At 44.6% G+C, this 11079-nt stretch overlaps 2 protein-coding genes across 3 annotated transcripts in view; one reads left to right on the top strand and one right to left on the bottom strand.

The window, feature by feature from the left end:
- Positions 1-2016: 2016 nt before the first annotated feature.
- LOC106564237 (GTP-binding protein Rhes) lies at positions 2017-4099 on the bottom strand. The gene is made up of 2 exons (XM_014130288.3): positions 3155-4099; positions 2017-2767 (listed from the first exon to the last, which is right to left on the bottom strand). The coding sequence occupies exons 1-2, from the start codon at positions 3807-3809 to the stop codon at positions 2229-2231; spliced, it is 1194 nt and encodes a 397-aa protein (XP_013985763.3). The 5' UTR covers positions 3810-4099; the 3' UTR covers positions 2017-2228.
- A 521-nt stretch (positions 4100-4620) lies between these two features.
- Positions 4621-11079, top strand: part of LOC106564236 (mycbp associated protein) — a 45221-nt gene continuing 38762 nt past the window's right edge. Inside the window, exon 1 of one of the 2 annotated variants that reach the window (XM_045690759.2) lies at positions 4621-5041. In XM_045690759.2, coding sequence (XP_045546715.2) covers positions 4975-5041 — 67 coding nt within the window. In that variant the 5' untranslated portion in view covers positions 4621-4974. The remainder of the gene's footprint in view (positions 5042-11079) is intronic. The other variant, XM_045690761.2, reaches the window with a different exon arrangement.

Raw genomic sequence — 11079 nt, 5'->3', positions numbered from 1 at the left:
TTCCACTGGAACGCAAAGTGTTTAACACATTTGGTGGACATGAGGCGTAATGCTTCAAACACACCAACTGTATTAAGGCGCAAAATAGTCGCAGCATCGTCTAGATATGTGTGCAACATTCACCTTCTACTACCATTTCTGTCAACTTGTTTACGCATACAGTTTGACGTATATGTTCGATAAATCCAACGTATGCACCACATAAAACGCATTGCCACTGACTCTGCAACGCAATGCTGCAAGGCAAACGCAGCGTTCCATAGGAAATGAATGTACTTCTGGTGTACCAAAACACAAAACACAGTCGGTGTGTTCGAAGCGTTAGGGGAGTGAGCGCAGCGTCTGTCCCTCCCGCTCTCCTTCCCTCCGCTGAGAAAAGGGGCGATATTCTTCCAGCTGATGGCGGAATTCAAGTCCCACTGCATTATTTCATGCACCAATTCATGTTGTTACTCCTATGACCAGAGAAGGTGAAATATTCCTTGATATTAAAAAAGACTCAAGCCACTAATAACGCAAGATTATCAGAATACTTTGCTATTGTCATTCATTGCAGCTGCAGTGCTGGTTGAGTGGACAGACCGAAGGCACATTTTGTTTTATAAAAGTGTTGAACAAAGTGACAGTGCTGAATAACAACTTAAACATTAACTTACTCATAAAAACAGCAACTATTTGCTGTATTCCTTTGGTCTCTCTCTACTGATGGTTTTAAAAGTTTTGCAATCTCACAGTTACCCACTTTATTGTTCATTCAAGGTTTATTTTGTACAGTCTGTTGCTCGAGAAAGCTGTTCAGACACGTGCCTATGGGTGCACTTGATTTGCTCTCTGGGCCTTCCCTGTAGGCGGAGTTCTACCTTCAGACACGTGAAATGGTTCAGAATGTGAAAACTTTGCCTTCCCGGTTCCTATTTCTATGGTTATAACAATCTCATGGATGGTAAATCCTTGCATCCATAGCTTTGTAAAGTGGTTACATTGCTCCAGACTCATCAGTTTTTCAAATCCCAGGTTGGCCCTTTAAGCATGTGGAACAGCCAGAGGACTCACACAGGTTATGAGAACAGAGGTTATGATGTTTTTACTAGGGGATAAAGAATCCCATTTACACTACACAATAGCCATAATAACACCTAGTTTGGACACACACACACAGGTAAAGGGAAATATCCAGGCAATGAGATTATACGAGTGGAAATCTAATAGCCGAAAAACAAGTAGCTGTTATTTTATGGAAACTCAGAAACTCCCAGCAGCCTCTGTTGTGTTGAAAGGCTTTCACCGACCCTGCAAGAACACAAAGGACACACACACACCCTCATTCATGGAACAACGGTGCACTGATTACGGTTGAAAAATATCCTATGACTCTTTTGTCAGTGTCATTACGCCTATTCATCATCATCAACAACAACTTCATCATCACCTTCATCATCATCATCATTACCATCATCATTATAATCATCCTCCTCATCATCATTAACATCATCACCACCATCATCCTCATTACCATCATCATCATCATCATCATTACTATCATCATCATCATGCTGAATATATAGAATAGGGCCTATAGTATAGAGTTACAGATGTATGTGTGTGTGAAAAATCTGACTCATAGACAGAATGTAAAGAGGATTTAACAACCAGAAACGGTCCAGTCTACTGCAGACAGTGAGCTGTGTAGGCTAGTTAGCACAGTACAACCCTCTGGTTGATCACGACTCTGCTGCAGTCAATACTGCTCTGCCTTTCTGTCTGATGCACACTCACACACTCAAGCACACACACTCACACACATAAGCACACACACTTTCACTCTTTTTCTCCACCATTCATTCCTTCTCTCTCTTTCTCTCGCTCTCTATTTCTGTCCGTAGGACTCATGAAATGTGTTATGTAATAAAGTCAATGAAGTCAAGTCCCTGACTCAATGTCCTCTTACTCCCACTCTCTCCTCTTCCGCCCCTAAAGGAGACTATAATACATGATCAAAAATGTTTTTTTATTCCTTTCAAAAAAATATATTTCACATTAGATTGAGACACACAATTGCACAACTTCTGCACATTTAGTCGGCTATTAGTAGTGTTCAAATCCCTGTTGCAGATACTATTCACAGTCATATCTACATTTAGCAGAACGCATTTGTGGAAATCCAAACATGATTGTTTTTCCTCGCTCCACACACCCTTATAAACCAGTCCTGTCTGTCTTTGGCTCCTTCACTGAATCTGACACTTCTCCAGCGGCTTGCCCGGCTTCCGTGCGGAGTTGGGGCCGAGGACTTGACGGAGATCACTGCTGAAACTCGGCCGTCGTGCGAGTGGATACAGCGCCCCACACGGAGCCTTAGAACCGGGCGCCTGGCTCCCTCTCCCGGCCACGCTGCCCTCCTTCAGCGCCTGATACGACCGAATCGAGACTTTACGGTGCTGCGACGGACTAGTTTCAGTTGGCAACCCGCCCCGTTTAGCCAGAGCCTCGAATACCTCCTCTAGATTAGTACGGTCTTTGGCAGAGGTCTCGAAGTAGGCGCAGTCCTCACCGAGGGCTCGGAGCACCTCTGCCCGGGAAAGTTCTCTCTCCGCTGGGGACAGGTCCACCTTGTTAGCGCAGACTACCGTGGGGACCCGTGCGCTCTGGCCCGGCCTGGTGGGCTTGAGGAGCTTGGTCTTGGCCGCGAGGATCTCAGTGCGCAGGGCACACACCTCCTCGAAAGAGCTCCGGTCGTCCAGGGTGAAGACCAGAAGGAATATGTCACCTATACAGAACACAGGAGGAGACCGAAATATTATAGCCTATTATAGCCTATATTTTCATTATAGCCTACATTGTCATATTCTCATTAGCAATTTGAACTGAAGTTCCTTCTGGGATAAATATTATATTATGTTTTATTCTATTCTATATGCTATTCTATCCATAACGTATACGTCCATATACACATATTTATATTCTCTCTCAATCGTTTAAAAAGCAAGCATGTCCACTTGGACTTATATGCACACCACAAAGAGAGGCTTATTCATTTGCATGCATTTACATCTTTAACACTGCGATAACAAAAACTATTGAGGCACCTCCAGCACCCTCCAACATAGAGACCATGATAAGGACTCCCGTTATAGCCTACATTCCCGTTACGCACCGGTTAGTATGGAGAGCCTGCGTTTCGCCGGGAAGCTCCTCTCTCCGGAGGCGTCCAGTACGTCGATCTGATACGTCTCCCCGCGGATGTGGAACATTTTCCGGAGGAAATCCTCGGAGGTGGGCTGGTACTCCTCCGCGAAGCCGTCCCAGAGGTACCGTCGCAGGATTGAAGTCTTGCCCACCCGGGGCGCACCCAGAACCACGATGCGCCTGCAGTTCTGTGGCTTGGTGGAGCTCAGCGGGTCCTGCCGAGAGTCCTGGGCGAGCCTTGGGTCGTCCTCGCCGAGCTGACGGAGCCGGATCTGCCCCTGGAGAACCAGAGTAGATAGCTGGTCCAGTGGCGACCTCTTGCAAGAGTGCCCATCGGAGGGAGGTGGAAGCCAGCTAGCTGTACTTGGGGACCGCACCACCCTCCCCTTCTTTTCCTGGTGCTTCCACTGAGACGTGGCCATTTTAAGGAAACCCATGCTGGCTTTGAGCCCCGGTGAGTTCAGGTCCTGGGTTGCGTTTTTGTATGCCAGCAGGACCTTGGAGGAGCCGGGGCTCAGGGCTCTGGTCCCGGGGAACTGAGAAGGTTCAGTCCGCTGATGGGCGACGGGCATGTTGTTTGTGGTGGTCGGTGGGCTAGTGGAGGAGTTACCTTTTACCTCCATAATGTTGTCTCACTTAAGTGGCATGTGAAATGTAGCCTATAATAGCCTGTAGGGCAGTGTGGATGATTGGGTGGATCCTGTAATATTCCAACCTGTGAGGTTTGGACACTACATGTGGTCCTCGTGACACCTGTGGGTTTGCGCACGTCTAGTCTGGGTGGTACAGAAACAGATGTCTTTTGGTGTTGTTTTTATACCCATGCATGCGCCTGGCTCGTCCGCGTCACACGGCACGGGTCATCTGCTCGTCTCTCCCAACAGCTAGTTGCTAGAACTGCCGATTGACAGAAGCGGAGAGATTGTTATGTTCTCCGGGAGAACACCGAGTGTTCGCTGATTCTGGAACAATGGAAGTGGCCAGTTCTACATCAAGGTGCACGGCCAAGACAGGCATTTGGGGGGGGGGGGGCGCACGTTGTGGTGGTTGGATAAATTGAGGCTATGGGAGATTGTGATGATCTGGTGTTTTTAATTCAATATCAACATACAAAGGAGCCATATGTATTTGTTTACCTACTGCTGGCACACGGTGACACATCTGGCCCTTAGCCTTTTTGTATGAGTAAAAATAAGCCTTATAAGCCTATTCATTATTGGCCAATTCAATGTAATTCCTTTTCTTTTCATTACATTTTGTGATGAAATAGTCCAACAAATAAAGGTCTAATGTATTGAGGAACAAAACATGAGAGCACAGTCAACACATATATACGAGCATCACCAAAGTGCCATAGTTGCAATTTTATACAAATAGTATGTGTTCCTTTGTGCTGCCGACTGCCTAGAATTAGGCTTGAATAATTTTCGTCGAGGGAAATTCTTATTCGGCGCTGTTGGATTTGACTGTTGTCCGACAGAAAGTGAGCATCCCTTTAACTGCAACCAAGCGTCCGTTGCCATGGGTACAGCGGGGAGAAAGAGACATGAATGACAAGGCTAGATGCTAGCTATCACAAGTTTACTCAACGACGAAGTTGCTTTTGTATACATTTTTATAAATGTCACTGTTTAGGGACAATTGTAACTTTCTTGTCTCCCTGCGTGACACCAATTTACTTTAGCTAAAACGACTTGCTCAGCTGCCGAGTTGACTAACTAGCTAGGCTACAACTAACTAGCTAGGCTACAACTAACTAACGTTACATTAGCTAGCCTAAGCATTGAAATGGCAAGTCTAGGCAAATCCACTGGCAAAACTCCCAAAAAGGAGGCGAGACCTCGGACCCCACCAGGTATGTAGAATATAGCTAGCTAACATAGGTGTTATACTATTAGCTAGCTAACTAAACACACACACACACACTGTCTGTTCGTTAACGTTAGTCCATACGTGTGTGTGTTTATTTTTGTGTGAACGCTGGTGTGTGTGTGTGTACATAAACAGGATATAGTCACAAAGAGACTGCATGTTGGGCCTCAGTGTCCCCGTTGCCTTCCATTGTGTGCCAAGGTCACCCACTATGGAGGATGAGACTCCTGCAGTTTTTCTTTTATCCCTTCTGTGGCCTTCTCTCACGCAAGGTGCTACCCTCCTCTGAAAACCACACAGAATGCACCGAGCCTCAGAACAGGTGGCAGGGAGAGGGGGGGTAGAAAAGGATAGAAAAGCAAAAGGTAGAGAAGCAAAAGTTGTGGTCATGGTAACCAGGGGCAGACTCAAAAGATGAGCGGTGGGTTGTGTGGTGGGCATGGTAACCAGGGTCAGACTAAAAAGATAAGCGGTGGGTTGTGTGGTTGTCATGGTAACCAGGGACAGACTCTGTTGCAGTTGGAGCGCTGAGGACGGACAGAATTGCATAACTATGTGTGTGTGTGTGTGTATGGATATTTTGCTCCACTATTTCTCTCATGGTCAGGAGGTGAGTGATGTGATGTAACAATAGCGTTGCTAACAGTAAATAATGGTCTACATCTACATTTCAGATGTAGCCTGGTCTATGAGTTAGTGTTTGTTAAGTCTGATGCTGTTGGTTCAGTAGTTCAGATGTAGCCTGGTCTATGAGCTAGTGTTTGTTAAGCCTGATGCTGTTGGTTCAGTAGTTCAGATGTAGCCTGGTCTATGAGCTAGTGTTTGTTAAGTCTGATGCTGTTGGTTCAGTAGTTCAGATGTAGCCTGGTCTATGAGCTAGTGTTTGTTAAGTCTGATGCTGTTGGTTCAGTAGTTCAGATGTAGCCTGGTCTATGAGCTAGTGTTTGTTAAGTCTGATGCTGTTGGTTCAGTAGTTCAGATGTAGCCTGGTCTATGAGCTAGTGTTTGTTAAGCCTGATGCTGTTGGTTCAGTAGTTCAGATGTAGCCTGGTCTATGAGCTAGTGTTTGTTAAGTCTGATGCTGTTGGTTCAGTAGTTCAGATGTAGCCTGGTCTATGAGCTAGTGTTTGTTAAGTCTGATGCTGTTGGTTCAGTAGTTCAGATGTAGCCTGGTCTATGAGCTAGTGTTTGTTAAGTCTGATGCTGTTGGTTCAGTAGTTCAGATGTAGCCTGGTCTATGAGTTAGTGTTTGTTACGCCTGATGCTGTTGGTTCAGTAGTTCAGATGTAGCCTGGTCTATGAGTTAGTGTTTGTTACGCCTGATGCTGTTGGTTCAGTAGTTCAGATGTAGCCTGGTCTATGAGCTAGTGTTTGTTAAGTCTGATGCTGTTGGTTCAGTAGTTCAGATGTAGCCTGGTCTATGAGCTAGTGTTTGTTAAGCCTGATGCTGTTGGTTCAGTAGTTCAGATGTAGCCTGGTCTATGAGTTAGTGTTTGTTAAGTCTGATGCTGTTGGTTCAGTAGTTCAGATGTAGCCTGGTCTATGAGTTAGTGTTTGTTAAGTCTGATGCTGTTGGTTCAGTAGTTCAGATGTAGCCTGGTCTATGAGCTAGTGTTTGTTACGCCTGATGCTGTTGGTTCAGTAGTTCAGATGTAGCCTGGTCTATGAGCTAGTGTTTGTTAAGTCTGATGCTGTTGGTTCAGTAGTTCAGATGTAGCCTGGTCTATGAGCTAGTGTTTGTTAAGTCTGATGCTGTTGGTTCAGTAGTTCAGATGTAGCCTGGTCTATGAGCTAGTGTTTGTTAAGCCTGATGCTGTTGGTTCAGTAGTTCAGATGTAGCCTGGTCTATGAGCTAGTGTTTGTTACGCCTGATGCTGTTGGTTCAGTAGTTCAGATGTAGCCTGGTCTATGAGCTAGTGTTTGTTAAGTCTGATGCTGTTGGTTCAGTAGTTCAGATGTAGCCTGGTCTATGAGCTAGTGTTTGTTAAGCCTGATGCTGTTGGTTCAGTAGTTCAGATGTAGCCTGGTCTATGAGCTAGTGTTTGTTAAGTCTGATGCTGTTGGTTCAGTAGTTCAGATGTAGCCTGGTCTATGAGTTAGTGTTTGTTACGCCTGATGCTGTTGGTTCAGTAGTTCAGATGTAGCCTGGTCTATGAGCTAGTGTTTGTTAAGTCTGATGCTGTTGGTTCAGTAGTTCAGATGTAGCCTGGTCTATGAGCTAGTGTTTGTTAAGTCTGATGCTGTTGGTTCAGTAGTTCAGATGTAGCCTGGTCTATGAGCTAGTGTTTGTTAAGTCTGATGCTGTTGGTTCAGTAGTTCAGATGTAGCCTGGTCTATGAGCTAGTGTTTGTTAAGTCTGATGCTGTTGGTTCAGTAGTTCAGATGTAGCCTGGTCTATGAGCTAGTGTTTGTTAAGTCTGATGCTGTTGGTTCAGTAGTTCAGATGTAGCCTGGTCTATGAGTTAGTGTTTGTTAAGTCTGATGCTGTTGGTTCAGTAGTTCAGATGTAGCCTGGTCTATGAGCTAGTGTTTGTTAAGTCTGATGCTGTTGGTTCAGTAGTTCAGATGTAGCCTGGTCTATGAGCTAGTGTTTGTTAAGTCTGATGCTGTTGGTTCAGTAGTTCAGATGTAGCCTGGTCTATGAGCTAGTGTTTGTTAAGTCTGATGCTGTTGGTTCAGTAGTTCAGATGTAGCCTGGTCTATGAGCTAGTGTTTGTTAAGTCTGATGCTGTTGGTTCAGTAGTTCAGATGTAGCCTGGTCTATGAGCTAGTGTTTGTTAAGCCTGATGCTGTTGGTTCAGTAGTTCAGATGTAGCCTGGTCTATGAGTTAGTGTTTGTTAAGCCTGATGCTGTTGGTTCAGTAGTTCAGATGTAGCCTGGTCTATGAGTTAGTGTTTGTTAAGTCTGATGCTGTTGGTTCAGTAGTTCAGATGTAGCCTGGTCTATGAGCTAGTGTTTGTTAAGTCTGATGCTGTTGGTTCAGTAGTTCAGATGTAGCCTGGTCTATGAGCTAGTGTTTGTTAAGTCTGATGCTGTTGGTTCAGTAGTTCAGATGTAGCCTGGTCTATGAGCTAGTGTTTGTTAAGTCTGATGCTGTTGGTTCAGTAGTTCAGATGTAGCCTGGTCTATGAGCTAGTGTTTGTTAAGTCTGATGCTGTTGGTTCAGTAGTTCAGATGTAGCCTGGTCTATGAGCTAGTGTTTGTTAGGTCTGATGCTGTTGGTTCAGTAGTTCAGATGTAGCCTGGTCTATGAGCTAGTGTTTGTTAAGTCTGATGCTGTTGGTTCAGTAGTTCAGATGTAGCCTGGTCTATGAGCTAGTGTTTGTTAAGTCTGATGCTGTTGGTTCAGTAGTTCAGATGTAGCCTGGTCTATGAGCTAGTGTTTGTTAAGTCTGATGCTGTTGGTTCAGTAGTTCAGATGTAGCCTGGTCTATGAGTTAGTGTTTGTTACGCCTGATGCTGTTGGTTCAGTAGTTCAGATGTAGCCTGGTCTATGAGCTAGTGTTTGTTAAGTCTGATGCTGTTGGTTCAGTAGTTCAGATGTAGCCTGGTCTATGAGCTAGTGTTTGTTAAGTCTGATGCTGTTGGTTCAGTAGTTCAGATGTAGCCTGGTCTATGAGCTAGTGTTTGTTAAGTCTGATGCTGTTGGTTCAGTAGTTCAGATGTAGCCTGGTCTATGAGCTAGTGTTTGTTAAGTCTGATGCTGTTGGTTCAGTAGTTCAGATGTAGCCTGGTCTATGAGCTAGTGTTTGTTAAGTCTGATGCTGTTGGTTCAGTAGTTCAGATGTAGCCTGGTCTATGAGCTAGTGTTTGTTAAGTCTGATGCTGTTGGTTCAGTAGTTCAGATGTAGCCTGGTCTATGAGCTAGTGTTTGTTAAGTCTGATGCTGTTGGTTCAGTAGTTCAGATGTAGCCTGGTCTATGAGCTAGTGTTTGTTAAGTCTGATGCTGTTGGTTCAGTAGTTCAGATGTAGCCTGGTCTATGAGCTAGTGTTTGTTAAGTCTGATGCTGTTGGTTCAGTAGTTCAGATGTAGCCTGGTCTATGAGCTAGTGTTTGTTAAGTCTGATGCTGTTGGTTCAGTAGTTCAGATGTAGCCTGGTCTATGAGCTAGTGTTTGTTAAGTCTGATGCTGTTGGTTCAGTAGTTCAGATGTAGCCTGGTCTATGAGCTAGTGTTTGTTAAGCCTGATGCTGTTGGTTCAGTAGTTCAGATGTAGCCTGGTCTATGAGCTAGTGTTTGTTACGCCTGATGCTGTTGGTTCAGTAGTTCAGATGTAGCCTGGTCTATGAGCTAGTGTTTGTTAAGTCTGATGCTGTTGGTTCAGTAGTTCAGATGTAGCCTGGTCTATGAGCTAGTGTTTGTTAAGCCTGATGCTGTTGGTTCAGTAGTTCAGATGTAGCCTGGTCTATGAGCTAGTGTTTGTTAAGTCTGATGCTGTTGGTTCAGTAGTTCAGATGTAGCCTGGTCTATGAGCTAGTGTTTGTTAAGTCTGATGCTGTTGGTTCAGTAGTTCAGATGTAGCCTGGTCTATGAGCTAGTGTTTGTTAAGTCTGATGCTGTTGGTTCAGTAGTTCAGATGTAGCCTGGTCTATGAGCTAGTGTTTGTTAAGCCTGATGCTGTTGGTTCAGTAGTTCAGATGTAGCCTGGTCTATGAGTTAGTGTTTGTTAAGCCTGATGCTGTTGGTTCAGTAGTTCAGATGTAGCCTGGTCTATGAGTTAGTGTTTGTTAAGTCTGATGCTGTTGGTTCAGTAGTTCAGATGTAGCCTGGTCTATGAGCTAGTGTTTGTTAAGTCTGATGCTGTTGGTTCAGTAGTTCAGATGTAGCCTGGTCTATGAGCTAGTGTTTGTTAAGTCTGATGCTGTTGGTTCAGTAGTTCAGATGTAGCCTGGTCTATGAGCTAGTGTTTGTTAAGTCTGATGCTGTTGGTTCAGTAGTTCAGATGTAGCCTGGTCTATGAGCTAGTGTTTGTTAAGTCTGATGCTGTTGGTTCAGTAGTTCAGATGTAGCCTGGTCTATGAGCTAGTGTTTGTTAAGTCTGATGCTGTTGGTTCAGTAGTTCAGATGTAGCCTGGTCTATGAGCTAGTGTTTGTTAAGTCTGATGCTGTTGGTTCAGTAGTTCAGATGTAGCCTGGTCTATGAGCTAGTGTTTGTTAAGTCTGATGCTGTTGGTTCAGTAGTTCAGATGTAGCCTGGTCTATGAGCTAGTGTTTGTTAAGTCTGATGCTGTTGGTTCAGTAGTTCAGATGTAGCCTGGTCTATGAGTTAGTGTTTGTTAAGTCTGATGCTGTTGGTTCAGTAGTTCAGATGTAGCCTGGTCTATGAGCTAGTGTTTGTTAAGCCTGATGCTGTTGGTTCAGTAGTTCAGATGTAGCCTGGTCTATGAGTTAGTGTTTGTTAAGTCTGATGCTGTTGGTTCAGTAGTTCAGATGTAGCCTGGTCTATGAGCTAGTGTTTGTTAAGCCTGATGCTGTTGGTTCAGTAGTTCAGATGTAGCCTGGTCTATGAGCTAGTGTTTGTTAAGTCTGATGCTGTTGGTTCAGTAGTTCAGATGTAGCCTGGTCTATGAGCTAGTGTTTGTTAAGTCTGATGCTGTTGGTTCAGTAGTTCAGATGTAGCCTGGTCTATGAGCTAGTGTTTGTTAAGTCTGATGCTGTTGGTTCAGTAGTTCAGATGTAGCCTGGTCTATGAGCTAGTGTTTGTTAAGCCTGATGCTGTTGGTTCAGTAGTTCAGATGTAGCCTGGTCTATGACCTAGTGTTTGTTAAGTCTGATGCTGTTGGTTCAGTAGTTCAGATGTAGCCTGGTCTATGAGCTAGTGTTTGTTAAGTCTGATGCTGTTGGTTCAGTAGTTCAGATGTAGCCTGGTCTATGAGCTAGTGTTTGTTAAGTCTGATGCTGTTGGTTCAGTAGTTCAGATGTAGCCTGGTCTATGAGCTAGTGTTTGTTAAGTCTGATGCTGTTGGTTCAGTAGTTCAGATGTAGCCTGGTCTATGAGTTAGTGTTTGTTACGCCTGAT

The sequence above is a fragment of the Salmo salar genome, chromosome 12 (assembly GCF_965601325.2).
Source record: "Salmo salar chromosome 12, fSalSal1, whole genome shotgun sequence".
NCBI classification, from domain to species: domain Eukaryota; kingdom Metazoa; phylum Chordata; class Actinopteri; order Salmoniformes; family Salmonidae; genus Salmo; species Salmo salar.
Note: the sequence above shows the minus strand (reverse complement) of the source record. Positions and strands in the feature narration are given on the sequence as shown.

Excerpts from the sequence above, each read along its gene's own strand:
- LOC106564237 (XM_014130288.3), bottom strand. The coding sequence starts at position 3,809 with ATGGAGGTAAAAGGTAACTCCTCCACTAGCCCACCGACCACCACAAAC. Across the intron at positions 2,768-3,154 it reads CAGGCTCTCCATACTAACCG|GTGACATATTCCTTCTGGTC; the intron begins GTGCGTAACGGG and ends TGTTCTGTATAG.